The sequence below is a fragment of the Gouania willdenowi genome, chromosome 3 (genome assembly GCF_900634775.1).
Source record: "Gouania willdenowi chromosome 3, fGouWil2.1, whole genome shotgun sequence".
In the NCBI taxonomy this organism is placed as follows: domain Eukaryota; kingdom Metazoa; phylum Chordata; class Actinopteri; order Blenniiformes; family Gobiesocidae; genus Gouania; species Gouania willdenowi.
In genome coordinates this window covers 30035379-30051478 of record NC_041046.1, presented here as the reverse complement: position 1 = coordinate 30051478, position 16100 = coordinate 30035379, and the positions used below count along the sequence as shown (strand labels likewise).

Below are 16100 nucleotides of genomic sequence, written 5' to 3'. Positions count from 1 at the left end.
CATATTTTTAGGGGCGTAGAGCGCACCGCTGTATTGGCCACTTTTCTAGAAATTCATAATATTCCTGGAAAAATCCAAACATTGGTTGCTCTGTCACATTGGTAGCTCTCTAATGGCTGATGAAGGTGCCCTACAAACGACTCAGCCAATCAGAACGTGCAGGTAGGCGGGCTGCTACTTCGGTTCGGAATAACAGGGATTCACGTGTATTCGGATGAGTTTCCATTTACTGAACTCACGTCTTCACTGCCCCACGTCTGCATGTCACTCCATCTGCTCTTTCTGTGTGTCAGTCCCTACAGCCACTTTCCCTGGACAAATGTGTGCAGACTTGACGAAAAATCAACACATTGACCACTCTACTGCTTTGGCCGTATCCTCAACTTTAAATGAAAAAAAATGCAGCCTATACGGCGGGAAAATACATATTTGGCCCCTTGCCAAGCGTTCTCACAATTTAGCATCATGCTGTGAAAGCCCAATGGTGTAAAGGGCTGACTAGTGTCTATGCAAATTGGCGGGTGCAGTGAATGAATAATTTCATACTGCTGGCTTCATTGCTTGAAGAGAGCTTAGCTTGTCGTGATGCATGATGACAACAGCTAGAAGCTGTTACGTCAAAATTTACCATTAACCCAACACACTTGTTTTTTTTTCCAGAAAAAACAGTGTGACAGCTACAAAGAGTAGAACTGAAACTGCAGCGTCTAAAAATATTTTGAAAGTGAACAGATGTTAATTTCAAGCAAATGAGACGAGAATCTTCTAGGAATAAATAATCGAGGCTACTTCCTGTGAACTGTTAACCAGAAAAAGCCGTATTAAAGGTCCAAAAGGTTGTGTGGTTGATTTTAAATGGTAGATTTGCACCTCGGTAGATTTGCTGTGTCGACGTCACAGGTTTTTCCCTCTCTGACTGTTCCACATGCTCTGCTGGTGACAACACAGATTACTTTTGGCTCCAGGTTTTTGTAACTGCATCTGTGTTCATATATTTATGTACCATTGTACCATTCTTTAAACTTTAACATTATGAGGTAACTACTTTATATACAAATTGTGTGTTTCCTTATGAACTCTACTGCTTATAGTTGTAAATCATGGACTCACACTAGTTTATGATAAGTCACATTTTATGAGCTGAATCCATTTTTTCATAATTCGAAGTCCTTTTTTTTGTTATATGTTGTTTTTTGGATGTGCAGACAAGCTTGGCAACTAATCCAGAGAGCAAAAGCCTGAACAAAACAACTGTGTTGCTAAGTTAATACTTAATACTTAATGCTTTGTGTTTTTAGTTGACTGAATTTTTAGGACATCTATGAGAAGAATGTGAAGCATCAATATGGGAGGGGGGGAAGCCCAGTGTGTTGTTTATTTTAGTGGCCAGTTGTGTCATCCTGTAATGGATTGGCGACAGCTGTCTCGATGTATGCCCCCTCTTCCTCAGCTGTTGCCCTGCCCCATGGACAGCTGTTCTTCCAACACACACGCAAGCACACACAAAAACACACACACACACATGGAACCGGCTGCAAAAGGCTCTGTTTATTTGCTTGTGGGTGAAAGGAGGTTCCTGTGACTCAGCTGATGAGGGCGACTTTGATGGCTCTCCTGACCTATAGTGTTTACACTTCAGCGAGATTTACCTGAAAAAACAGCAACGCTTCTCAATCGGCTCCAGAATTAAACAGCTTTTGTTAAAATGTAGAGAAAAAAAACGCAGCCAGGTCAGTTATCATTGTAAATCACAGATTGAGGAAAAATATGAAACACCCCTGTCAAATGAATACATCTGGGATTGAATGTAATTAACATTGTTTCACTGAGTATTTGCCTTTTTTTATTCTTCTGGGCTTAGAAAAAGAACAATACTTTTCATGCATTTGTTCAAACTTTGGCTCACTGTTGATGTTGGTTGCGAAATCCATTCATCATTTGGATTACACCAATATACAGCACATTACTCAAGGCCGGTTTGTTCAATTAGCTCTCTCTAGAGCGCATAGGGAACCGCCGCAAGCTAATTTGTCATAGCAGCCAGCCAGTCAACGCTCTCGTGCAGTTCTTGTCTCACTCACCTGGGAGAAGGTTTTGGCAAAGCACAGACTTTTTCATTTTCTCTTCCTCTTGCTAATTAAAGTCTGCTTTCTGTAAGCCTTCACTCTGTGTGTGTGCCTGCATTAATGGTCTTTAGAGAGAATCGCTGTTGTTCAGTCAGAGTTTTATACAAATAGAAGGATGAAATGGTTTGACTGCAGTTTAAAGATGATTTGCATTCAAAAATGTAAATACATCAGGTTCTCATACTCAAATCCACAGTGTGACAATTGGTTTAGTACACTTTACACCACTTTTTTTTTTGGCAATCGTTGCACTTTTTCAGTGTTAACTAGTAATGCATACTAGTTTTTGCTGTATCCTGTGGTTTTCAGTATTTTTTATTCATTTTTATGTAATATGGTGCAGTGCAGCCTCCAGGGTACACCTTTGACAGATTCCAGTCCATCCCAGGACTAACAGAGAGCACAGATGATCACATTCTTCAGTTAACATTATCCAGTCTCCAGTTAAGAGTATATTTTTCAACTGCTTGGAACCGGACTTCTCCAAACAATTCAGAAATTTCATTTTTCAAATTGATAAGAAATGAAGGAACATGTTTTTCCCGAACAAAATGTTGACTCTGATTTGTAAAACAAGATAAATCTTGTGGTTTGTTGTGTTTATCAGTCGTTCATCAATAGTGAAATGAGTTAGTTTTGAGATGAATAAAAGATGGGAATTGCCGCTTGGATAAATATGCCTGAAATTTTCTGGAAACCTCATAGGCGCTTACACGCCTGTAAATCTCGCCCCTGGCAGTCCTTTCAGGGTGGGTGAGAGCTTCTACTCGAATTACCAGGGCCGATGTCTGATTGGATGTAGCGGTCAGCTGCCAGCACGGTTCAATCCTGTGTGGTGATCACCATTTCATTCATTATTTCATTATTTCTTAAGTGCACTTTAGATGACTGTAATCTTTAAAAATGGAGGCTCCCATAACCAAGCTTGACGCTCCTCATCCTTTTTGTTAGAGTTTGTACATTTAGTGATTTTCATTTGAACAGGAACAGTTCTATGCTATGAGTTCCAGACGCTCCTCACCTTTTTTGCCGAGGACCAAACTTTTACATACGGGCAGATCTTAAAATGATCGGTGCCTTTAGGGATTCACCATATGACAACACAAGTGAGGGAGGGTCTTAGAAAGCTGACACATCTGAGGCAACAAAAGTGATCATGTTCATTCATTCAGTCAGTCAGTCAGTCAATCATTTGTTTATTTATATATTTTTGAGATTTCTGTAAGATGAAGTTTCTTTAAGCATTTGATGCTTTGATAGCGTGTTCTTGTGCTGCTCTTTCATTCGTCACGATTCACGTATACACAGTAACTCAGGGACTTCAGAGTGCAGTCAGAACGCAGACACACACGCAGTCTACACTTCAACCACCAAGAACTGTCGGTCGGTGAGCAGCTAATGAGAGTAGAGCCACTGCCACAGAAGGGAAGGATGCCAAATGTCTTTTCATACTGTAAATACTTGGGAAGCAGTTTAATGCTCTGTGGTTATTTAAATCTTTCTATAAATTGTGAAAATAAACATAATTTGTGCAGCATAATCATAGGTTACTTTTGTTTTGTGCGTCTTCATTGTTGCCTCGTGGTTTTCATGACAATTGGAGAACTGTACTGAATTTAACGTGCAGCCACAAACTTAATGATAGCTTATCAAATATATCACAAAGCACTCCCTACACAGTTTTCATTGACGTTGGTTGGTTTTGGAGAATGCCCACCATAATCAATACCAGTGTAACACACCATCCTGTAAATTATTTGATTGTTGCGTGGTGCAGAGCTTCCTGTTGCACAAGGTGGCGAAGTTCCCCTGATAATTGTGATTCAGAAAAACTGGGGCCTGGGATGTACTGGAGCTGGAAATGTGATGAGCAGATGTGGATTCCTTTCCTCTAATTTACACCAGATCAAATCAACTTGATTTACGTCCCTCCAATGGCCTGTACATCAACATTTTGGCTTCAGCAAAACCACAGAGTCACAGCAAATGTTTTCCAGCCAAAGGTAAATTGTAACCTTGAGTGCGGCGTGTCTTAGATTTCTTTTTATTTATGCCAAGGGATTAAAATCAATGCAATATCGAAAAAAAAGGTTCAATTAGGTCCTAGTGGTTTCCAGATGTGAATGCTGAAAAACGTGGCCATCACCTAATTTCCATTCAAGAAGGTGTTTGATTGAGAGAAAACTAATGATAAAGAATGCTTCAGTGCCAAAAGAAGATTGTCTGTTAAAAAGTGTGCTTTTAATCTATAGTTTGACATTTAATCGGTATCCACATTACCTCTTAGTCATAGCTATGCCTCTTGTTGTGCAGAACTTAGTGGAAGTGGGTGTTAGTTGAACCTCCTGCTGGATCACGTGTCAGGATGCAGTCCAGCCATCAGGAAGTGATGCAGTTGAGGCTTAAAAGATAAAAATATCTCCCCTTGGAATAACAAGAAACCATAAAATCAGGATTTCAGTGCATTTTGATCTGATGCCAATTACTTTGCTGTCACAGAGACTCTGTTTACCACACAGCAGTCAAATGTGTGTGGTTATATAACTAAAGTGAAGATTAATAACTGCCGATCGTTCTCTCCATCATCAGGTACCAACCAGTGGCCTCGAGCAAGTGGACAGAACGCTTCCTCTCCTAATTACGAGAACTCCCTTCACTCACTGGTAAGCTTGCTTCGCCACCTCTGTTCATGAGTGAGTATGGGATGTGATGAATGTTCACAGTCGATAAGCTGTCCACGAAGCACTGAGCTAGCATTACGTCGGGATTCCTGTCTGGCAAACGTTTTGCCAAAAAAGGCAGGGGCAGGGGGAACACGAAACAGAACAATACCTGTCCCTCGGGGCTCGCCATCTGTCCTCAGCTCCGGGCCAGGATGTGGATGACACTTGAGGGGGATGGGTTTAGTTTGTTTTAGCACCTTGCTAGAATTCCTTTGCTGCCTTGCTGCTGCTGCAAAGGATATTTTTTACCCAACCCACTACCTGCTGCACATGTGGTGTGTCAACATTCTCCACAAGGAATTCAATTATTAAAAAAAAACTTACTTGTACTTTATTTAAAATCCTTATGTATAAAAAAACATGCCCTGTGATGAACTTGCGCCCTGTCCTTGATGTATCCCCGCCTAACACCCAATGAGAGCTGGAGATAGGCACCAGCAGACCCCTGCGACCCTAAAAAAGGAGCAAGCGGGTCAGAAAATGATGAATGGATATGCATATACTATATGGGTAAAAACCAGAAAGGCATTTGATTGATGAAAGTAAACAGAAAAACAAATACTAAAAGATTGTCAGATCACTCCTGCCCCATCACTTCTGCTGTTCAAACATTACCCGTTAACAAAAACTGACACACATTTCAAAAGGTTTAGTCAAGATTTCCTCCCACATTTTCTAAACCTGTTGCTGTTCCAATCTGCTGAAATGGAAAACTCTTGATTTCCAAAGAAATGCTGGTAAAGTCACTTTAGTATTATACAGTAGCTGAAATCTCTTGAAATATTCATGGCCTCGACCACTTCTAGCAGATTATAGTGGTTAAGGACAAACATAAAAAAAGCTGACTTTGATTATCTTTAAAGTTCTTTTAAAGTCTATCTTTTTATTGTTCTTCAGCTTTGATGTGCAGAAAAGCACAGCTTGATAAAATAAGCACAAGAAAACAAAGCGAAGGCTTGCAGCTTCCACCAGCAGCAACATTTATTTCAAAGTAGATGACAAAACAGATTTGAGAATCAGTCCAATGCGACGAAACTTGTGTGCTTTGTGGTAAGTCTTTTTTCTGTGATGTGAGCAGCACTGCTGGGGTTTTTTTAAATGTGCAAACAACAAAACAGATTCATCCTCTGAAAGCGAGTGGTCAGCAGCTGTGTGCTTTCTTTCCAATCCTGCCCGCTTTTATCTTTGCGTCTTTTAAGAAACAATCTCTATTCATAGCGTATTTGCTGTATTGAAAGGTTTCAATCTTTTTACATAACGCTTGTTTTTTATTCTTATTTGACTTTGCCAGAAAAACAGAGTTCATCAGCAGTTGCATGAGCATCTCCAAGATGCCATGTCTTTTTTGAAGGATGTCTGCGAGGTACTTTCCAGTTAAACCTTCACTTATTTTGTTTATTTACTTTTGTTTTCTCAAAAGTCCGACATGCAGTCTGCCTGCTTCATGTAAATTTTGGTTTCATTTTATTGCCGTTGTTGCCTTTTTTATTTGTTGTGGTTCATTTTTCAGCCTTTTCATCTTGCAGTGATTATAAAGTAACGTGTCTGTAATTTATTTTGACTTTTGTCAAAATCAAATGGGGACGCATGTACAATTGTCCATCTCAAGCCTATTTGATGTTGTCTTTAATTGCCTTCTTCATCTTATGTTTCAGATATTTTTGTTCCAAGTCCACACCATACAATCAGTGTTTTCAAGTTTAGTCCTACTGTTCTTATACTAATCTGCTCGCTCCTGCTTTCCCTCTCTTCCAGTCTCGAATGGAGGATCGTCTCGACAGATTGGACGATGCAATCCTTGTGTTGAGGAACCACGCGGTGGGCTCCACCACGAGTCTGCCCAGCGACATACACAGTCTGCTGGGTCAAGCACAAAACGGGCCAATAACATCAATTGGACCAAACTTTCCTGCCGCTGCACTGGTGCAGAGTCGGACTGCAGCGATGGTATGATTATTTTCATCTTCTGTGGGAGGAAACTTGTTTATCAATGGCTATCTTCCACAATTTAAAAAAATAAAAAATAAATAGTACTTCACCACACAAGATGCCTCAACCACCTGCTCAGAGCGGATGCACCGCCATGTGTAGAGACTCAACGTTTTCCACACATGGATACTTGAAATCATACGAACATAGTTTCCACAAAGTGTAATGCCTGGCCTAAGGCTCGCCCTCCTCTAGAGAGTGGCTGCATACACAGGGGTGAAGCAGAAATGAGAAAAACAGATGCTCTGAAGAGAGGTTGTGTTTCAGCGCAGGATGTGTTTGTGTGTTGCTTAAGTTCAAAGCTCTAGAGAAGCAGAAGAATGCAAGTCTCAGTATAAATCACAATTTGTTCATTCAATCCGCGTTAGAGTTGTTTTATTTAAAGGAGCCATGAGATTCAAACACGGCTGGGATGAAAATTTAAAGAAAGAAGCGTACTGTATGTAATGCAAAGGTGTATATTAATTAGTTTGAGTTACAAGCAACACAAAAAATAAGAATGTATCTTAATGCCCATTGAACATACCTACACCTTATGTTGTTGCAGAAAGAAGTCAGCCCAACTTCCCAGCTCTGTTTTGGTGGAACCGACTACATGTTATTTATATGTTGTCTATTTCCAAATAGCAGGAAGCCAAGCAAAAGCCAATAATAAATCAGATTTTTCAAATCAGCCTGAAATTATTAGGAGGCTGAAGTTTATTATACTAAGGTTTAAACCATATCCTGATGTGGAAAGTCCGAGTGGATGCAGGACTGAGTAAGAGGAGACATCCTCCCTGCACCCACTTTAAAGGGGAGGGACTCAGGAAGAAAACATTTTTAAAAATAACATTTATTTGTTCTTTCATCTTTTATGCCAACCAATCCTGTAGAACCATTCAGGGCTCTAATGGAGGCTATTCATGTCACACAGATTTAGTCCTTGACAGGAAACTTATCGGAAACTTAGTTTTAATTCATTAGTAAAAGGTATTTTTACAGTTCAGTCATGATTTACAGAGCACCATTTGTATTTGTATTTATTTTGATCTTCATTAGCTGTAACAAGTACAGCTACACTACCTGGAGTCAATCCAGCATGCTGCTTACAAAACGATATTTACACCAGTTTTCATAGCACCACAAAGTGATAAAAATAAATGAAAACTCCACCCACAACCCACACACGCACGCACACAAATGCTCAAATGTACAAAGGACCTAGTATATGCTAATATTGCATATAAGTATATGAGAGATGACTTAACACCTTGAGGTTATTATTATAGTACAGGTAATGACAGCATTCATTTGACCACTAATGGTCACCATTAAAAGTTGTTGTGGTGGTTCTTCTGCCACTAATTGAACACTATATTCTAAGATTGTCCTGATCAGATATTATTATCGGACTATACCGGCCTGCATCTATAATCTCCAATATAATATACATAGTTTTTTATATTTGTTGAGGTTATTTTTCAGGTTAAAACTTATGTAATCCATTGATTAATAATAAATGGGTGAGTTATTCTCATAGCTACATTAGCTGACTAATGTTCTCTGCTAAGTAATATTGCTTGATCAAGCCTTTTCTACCATTCCATATTACTAAATATGTAATATAGGTATGATTGATTCTTTCCTTTTTTATTTATTTTTTATTAATTGCTCATACATGTTATATAACATCTGTACAAATAGGGACATTGAGAAAATAAAGAAGACGGGAAAAAATGCATGTTGTATTGGAAGTGAAAAAGTTGTATCGAGACACTCCTACTATTTTCTTGCCACCGCCATCAATGCATCTGTTTGGGCATCGTTTCTTATATTGACTGCATCAGTAACTGTGAGCTTTCACTCTGATGCTGACTGTTCTTTAGCTTGTTTTGTCTTTAAACAAAAGCTTTTTTTTTCCTCTGGTTGTCAGAGGAGTTTACTCTGATGTGTTTGTTACAGAGAGCTGGGTTGTGGCAGTGATGTTGACCCAGTGCGACTGTGAGATAGAACATACTGTGTCTGCACTAACACAGGGCTTCCTGTGTGGGAAGAGGTCCCGTCAGACGGGACTCAACACAGCACAGCCACAGGCTTTTCACTGCGACCGACACCCCGCCCTCTGCACCCTTCCACCCCTTTTCATCACTTCACTTTAACAACCAAGGAAATCTGAATCGTTGGAAATGTGTCTCTGAACCCCAGGCCTCCGCCCAAATAGATGTCCTCAGCTGTATGGTAATCAGGGCCAGCCATGAAAATGGCAGCGTTCTTTTCTTGCCAGAGCCCTGGTTTCCCTCCTCCTCCCGTAGACAAAGAGTTGTTTGGACACCTGTTGTGAGCGCTGCAAAGATTAGCGTAGTGCTTGGGAAGAGGAGGCTCTCGGTATGGTGGGGTTAAAAGAGGCCAAGAGTGACTGGGGATCACATTCCAGGAGAAAAGGAGGAGACATCCTCCACCCTCCGTGAGGATTTATCTGTCATTTCTTTGGTGCTCAGCAGGGAAATCACATAGCTGGAGAACACGTGGTATAGGAGGGTTTTTTTTTTATGGTAGAACACAGTGGGAGTCAGCTGTTTTTTTGTTGTGAATGTGGAGATAAAAACAGGGGGATGATCTGATGGTTGAAAGTGACATCTTTTGATTGAACACACAATAAGTTCAACGGAGATATCAAAAGGACATTTTGTTGTTTTTAACATTTGTTCTTTCTTTCTTTTCCCAAAACTTTGTTATTATTGTGTGATTAAAATGCTTTCACAGTGTGTCGTAGAAGTTTTAGATGCACTCTTTATTAACAAGCTGCAAAAAGCATCCAAGGTGAATGGCAGAAAAAAAACTGTTCAGTGCCACTTGGATCCCAGATTATGTGATTAGCTACAATTATGTTGTTCTTTTTGTTGCACACAATGTCTTGTTTATCTTTTCTTTTCATGGCTTTTTTTGTCTGTGTTGTGCTGCAGGGTGGTGATGATGCTGCCAGTCTGAGCGACAGCCACGGCGGTCTGCCCAGCGCCGGCTCCACATCCACCGCCGAGCTACACCATCAAGTGGAAACATTCAGGGGTGAGATGCTTCATGCAGTCACATTTACGGATTAAGGCCCGCTGGCACAACACTGTGTAAAACACTGTGTTTTATTGGATCTACAGCGGGTCTTGCAGCCTGCCTGGCCGGGCAGATGCCTTCGACTCTGGAGCTGAAGGTGGAGAAACAGGAGAAGGACGAATTGAACGACAGTCTAGATGACAAGTCTGATGATGAAAGCGATAAAAGAGACATGAAAGCCAGAGCAGGGCAGCGCGCAAGGTGGGACACATTTGTTTATTCAGCTTCTAGACTTCTACTTCTGATTTGAACAATGGAAAATCTATAGTCTATACCAGTGGTTCTCAAATACCCCCTTTGTCCGACTGCAACATTTTGCTTAGAAAACTATTTAAAACCAACTGTAGAGCATAATGATGAAATGAACGAGTGACAACACACATTTTTAAAAATCTCATTTTGTAAATAAGTGGAATCAAACAGTATTTTTGGATCGTGACCCCATTTTGATATCAAGAATTTCTGGCGACACCCAAAGAAACAAGTTTTTAATCATGTTTGAGCTCAGATATTTTTTTTTAACAGCATTTTAGTTGAGCTAGATTTATATTTCACCAAGTGAAATTATAGAAATACAGTTGTTTAAGGTTGTGTGTTGTTTTAATAAAAAATAAAAATAAAAAAAAATAAAAAATGAAAACATCAGTTTTAACCCCCACATGCGGTCCCAACCTCAAGGTGGAAAAACACTGATTTAGTGGCCCCTGAATAGATTGATTTCTATAGTATGTATCATTTCCGGTCGTCTCACCCCTGGGATGGGACCAAGACTGACACTATCTGTTAATTTTCCACTCTGTCTCTCTGAAATACCCTCGGTAGTGCCATCGCCTACCCCTAGGGGTACACATGCCCCCATTTGAGAAACACTGGCCTATACTATTTGTCTTGATAGAATAAATAAGGAAAAAATAAATAAACAAATACACCCTATTATCTTACAGCAGATGGATATAATAGATAGATTTTATACCTAAATTCATTGATGTGGATTTCTTTTTCTTCCTGGAAACAGTAGCATCACCGAAGACGAGGATCTGAACCCGGAGCAGAAGGCAGAACGGGAGCGTGAGAGGAGGATGGCCAACAACGCCCGAGAGCGCCTGCGGGTGCGAGACATCAACGAGGCCTTCAAGGAACTGGGTCGCATGTGCCAGTTGCACCTGAAGAGCGAGAAGCCACAGACTAAACTGCTCATCCTCCATCAGGCTGTAGCTGTCATACTTAGCTTGGAGCAGCAAGTCAGAGGTTAGTGCTGTCACTTAGTTACAAGTCACATGTCAGCACTGCTTTGCATATGATCGGGTTTTCTGAAATGTGCAGCGTTTTTAGATGATGTTTATTTACAGATTAATGTCAATTTAGGCTGAAGATGTAGAAAAAAGTTTGTCCTGATGTTATTTTTGAACTTTGAAAATTATGAGTGGATGGGGCTAGCATGGAAGAAACAAAACAACAAGGAAGGATAAACATGACATCACATGGAAAGTAGCTGCTAACAGTAGCTTATGGCAACCATACCCCCCCTGAGTTGAAATGTAATCAAATGTCTTTGTGTGTGTGACGTGGCAGAGAGAAATTTGAACCCCAAAGCAGCCTGCCTTAAGAGAAGAGAGGAGGAGAAAGTGTCCGGCGGCTCCAGTGAGGCCCCACAAGGCCACACGGGGGTTCATCCAGGCCTCACTGACGCATCAAACCCCATGGGCCACCTCTGAAGACAAGGCTGAGAAGGTAGTTGTGCCTTCGCAAACTTTACTCTTTATCCTTTGACCTAATGTGAACTGTCACATGATCAGTCAGACGCCTTTCAACTGGAAAAGGTGAAATAATCTTAGTGGTAGCTTTTTCAAAATATTATTATTGATGTTTCTGAAGTAGAGAAAATGTGCAAGATGGAATGAGTCAGAATCCTGTTTTGAGTGCAGCTCTTCTGGCATGTTCATGCACTGCTGTGATTATTGATCCAAACTGTCTGGTGCACAGGAAGAATGAACAGAAGAGCTGCTGTAGCTCAAATAAGAGACGCAGTAGGTTGGCTAGTTTTGTCCTTATTTGTCAACAACTTATGTACTCAATGACAACTAAATGCACAACAATTTTTTTCATAAAACATGACTAAATTAATTCACAATTTTATTTAAAAAAAAAAAAAAAAAAAAGCCCAATCAGTCCTTTCGTTTTTTGCCCACGAGGTGATGCTATAATGACCTTATGACTCATTAGGGAAATCTTTATATTAGCCATTGTTAAAGAACATATTTACTCCCAACTTTATATTAGCCTAATTGTTTGTAAGGTGGGTTACCTTTGTAGCTTGAGATTAGCAACAACATATTGTCATTTAAGGCATTTAGAAGATAGATTAATTCATTAGTTACATGATGGTGTATCTCTAATTTCCTAGCTCTACATTAGGCCTCTCTGGTTAGATTAAAGGTCCCATGTCATGCTATTTGACACCCATCTCCATTTGTTCTAAGAACTCTAAAAAACATAGTATTTGAGGTTTATTTTCCCAAACTCGCCTGTTTTCCTGAGTTTTAGGAAAGTGACTTTCTGAGCAACTCTACACAAACAGGCTGATTTGCAGCCTACTTATGCATATTCATGAGTGGGCGTGTCTATAGACGGGACACTGACTTCCTCCTCCCACCCACTCCGTAGCCGAGCTCATGCTGCTTTATAAACATGAGACAGAGCGTGGGGGCGAGGCGTTCACCAGTTTATACATAGACTGTAGAAAATACATGCATAGCACTGCGTGAAGGACGCTGAAATGCTCACCTTTATGGGCGTGTCTGTTTACATGTCAATCACGGCAGAGAGCTTCCTGGAGGTGCGGCTTCTCCAGCTCAGTGCAGTGTCAAATTTGTCATCAAATTGGAACGAGGTGTTTGGGCTCACCCTGCAGTAAGAAGGGAGCAAATCACCCTCTAACTAACGATTGAGGGAATCAATGAAAAAAACACTTTGGGCATGTGTATGAAGCCCTAATAGCACTTTGATCATGTTTAAAGCACAGAAAAGTAAATTTAGCGTAACATGGGCCCTTTAATAAGAAGGTTTTGGATGTAATTTCCTCTCAATTCACATGTGTTTTTCTTATTGTGATGGCTCTAAAATTGGACTGTATTTGTTTCCTTATCTCTTGGCAGTTCAAAGCGATGCAGATTATTTCGTCCTGTTTTAGTCGGTGACCTTGCTTCCCAGCGACAGACAGTACTCACAGTTTGTGACACCAATTGGAGGAGACAGACCACTTGAAGCAAAACGAAGAGTCTCACACAATCCAATCCAGAGGTCGAGGTGGAGCCCAGCGTCCGGCACCCCGCGACCAATTCCCATCCGCAAATTTTCTCCCCTCAAGGAACACGATAAAGTCTCCAGCACATATCACTGTCTGCAAGAAGTATGTTGCTTCTGAACAATCAGAGACTTTGCAATCTCCTCCCAGCTTATGTGGAAATTGCCCTGTGCCTAAACTGAATTGACGAATGCATTGTAACAGCAACTGTTTTTGTTTATCTGTTCTTTTTTTTTTGTTTTATTTATTATGTTATTGAGCTATGAAGTGTATGTCTAAAGGGAAAGTTCGGTGAGTTCAAAGAGAAGCGTGCAGCTTTTCAGTTGATCTATAGTTTGCCACTGTCATCACTAGAGAAGCAGTGTGTAGTAGGGACAGTACAGTCTGATTGGATGTGCTGATTAATCTCCTTCCCCGTTGAAGTTTTTAGGAAGTCCCATATAACGAAACCTGTAGCGTCATCAGAGGATGTGGTCCCTGTGAAGACACGATAAACCCTAATGAAAACACTGCTGAGATCCTCTCCCTGCTCGTCGATCTCAATCCTGCACTCTGCCCTTTAAACGTGAGCACTCCACCCATTGTAAATCTCTGCCATATCTGAGATAAAGGGAAAATATTTGAGCACTAAAGAGGATTTCACATTAATTTATTGGCCAGTTTTGAATGCTATTTATACCCAACGGAAAATGACCTTTAGCTTACTGAAAGACAGAAGCTGGTAGCCCCATTTGTTGGTTTTTGTTGTAATAGTTTTTACAGAAAAAAAAAAAGGATTTATTATTTATATTTATATGTTATACATCACGCCATTTGTCACTTGTGATACCGAAACTACCTATGTTGGTTTCTGTGATCCAACCGATCTACATCATGGCTTCACATGTATTGTTTACCAAAGGTGACAGAAGAAAGGCAAACTGTAGTTTTACTGAAAGCTTAGATTTCCTGGTGTTTTCTTTCGTTTGTTAGGTTCCTCAGTAGCGAGCAGTGAAAACACAAACAGATTTTAGCATTCCCTGCACATGTTAGTGTCTTAACTGAAGGAGCTGCTCCTCGGGTCCTTTGCCGTACAGTGTTAAACGGAAGCAGTGAGTGACATATCTGGACGTTACATCCCGGTGTCAGCACAGAAGATGTGGCTTGTTTTTGTTTTCTTAATATTTTTTCTGCCACCAGCTTAATGAAGTGTTTAACGACGACCACACCTTCTCCTGGCCAGACGAGCATATGCGTTTTCATTATAGTAATATCTTGAAACATTACATTTAATGTGCAGTTACTCTGAGTACAGTTAAGGCATGCTTATTTTTGTGTTCAAACAAGTGTTTTTATTTTTTTTTATTTTTGTAGCTTCATAAACATCCAGTGTCAGTCAGAGGAGAAACGTCTAAGTTATTTTTGAGTCATGACTTTCCTTCAGTCTGATGTAAACCGTGATATAAGCGGTGCAGTAAAGCCAGACTTGACTTTTAATGGGTTTTGTTGAATCTCATTGAAGCTCATTATACAGTAATGAACAAAAGCAGCGTTTCAGGACATCGGTCACAGCTTTACTTTGGTTTCCTTCTGTCAGCGTGCATGTTTATCCTTTTATTAAGTCTTTAAGTCTTAAGACTTGCTTTGTATTCCATTTGTTTCTTTGTACATTACGTTCTTTCATTATTGACATGTTGCCACATTCATAGAGAAGCGCTCTGTTCAATAAAGGGACTAGAAAAGAAACGAGGCCACAAGAATGTACATTCAATGTTGTGTTTCTTTTGTTTTAGTGCAGTTAAAAAGTGTTTCTTGTGTATCCTCTGCCTGAATGGGCCTTGCTCTTCATTTCAGAATTCACGCGTTTCTAATTACGTCGCATACTTTAAGCATGTAACGGCTTCCTTTAATTTGTGTTTCTTTTTTTTTTTATTGTTTTTCGTCTCCTTCTTCCGTATTTCCCGGCTCCTCTGTTTGCCAAGTTAGTCTTTGCTGTATTCCCTTGTACAATATATGAAAAATAAGAAAATGACTTAAAAAAAAAACCCATTTGGCTTATTTTTCACTGTAGTTAGTCTTTTATACAATCATACTGTAAGAATATTTCTTGGATTCTAAATATTACTCTTTCTAGATTTTTGAAAGCAAAAGTTTTGAGTAAAAAGTTTCATACCTTATTTTACTATTTTAGATAGTAAACGTACGGTTATTTACCATAACCTGTTCATTACCGGCCGAAATGTACAAATGCCATCGCACCAACTGTTCAGCAAAACTCCTGCTTTTGTTGAGCAAGTTTGGGGGAAAAAAAACAAACAAACTAAAAGCTCCAGGTTCATCCTATTCTATGGCCTTCATTGTTGATTGATACATTTATTTAAAGAAGGAAAAAAAACAGTTCCTGTGACAAAAATAAATCATTGTTAATGCACACAGACAAAAAAAAAAGAGCATTTAAATTTTCTGCCTTGTTTCACAGAAAAACACAATGTATATAACATTTATGTTGCAATAAATGTGCCATGTTTTTTTTTAAACGCAATGGTATGTGCATTTATTTCCCTCACTGGGCAAACACGTTCATTTATGTTCCCATGTTTACTTTTCATTTCCTTCTGCATTTGTTGTTTGTAATAAAATGAAGGTGCAGCACGGGGCGGAGTCCCATGAGCTCAGAAACAAGGAAGGACAATAAACACTTTCTTACTGGGTTTTTCTTTTTCTTTCTTGGTTTGTTTGGAGACGTCTCTACAGTGGATATAGGCCAAATGAGTGTTTTATATTATGTAACGCTTTTTTGGAAAAATACTACCAGTGGACCATTGTAGTATGTATGAGAAGTATTATGAATATATGTTTCTATTTTTAATAAAGTGTGATATCAGCGTA

At 39.8% G+C, this 16100-nt stretch overlaps 1 protein-coding gene across 6 annotated transcripts in view; it reads left to right on the top strand.

Annotated features, from left to right (window-relative positions):
• The window catches only part of tcf12 (transcription factor 12), an 81135-nt gene extending 65035 nt beyond the window's left edge, over window positions 1-16100 (top strand). For 5 of the 6 annotated variants that reach the window (XM_028443191.1, XM_028443190.1, XM_028443194.1 and 2 more), the window contains 7 exons: window positions 4716-4789; window positions 6605-6796; window positions 9784-9886; window positions 9973-10129; window positions 10944-11176; window positions 11501-11659; window positions 13084-16100. In XM_028443191.1, coding sequence (XP_028298992.1) covers window positions 4716-4789; window positions 6605-6796; window positions 9784-9886; window positions 9973-10129; window positions 10944-11176; window positions 11501-11643 — 902 coding nt within the window. In that variant the 3' untranslated portion in view covers window positions 11644-11659; window positions 13084-16100. Of the gene's footprint in view, window positions 1-4715; window positions 4790-6140; window positions 6213-6604; window positions 6797-9783; window positions 9887-9972; window positions 10130-10943; window positions 11177-11500; window positions 11660-13083 lie in introns of all 6 variants that reach the window. The other variant, XM_028443196.1, reaches the window with a different exon arrangement.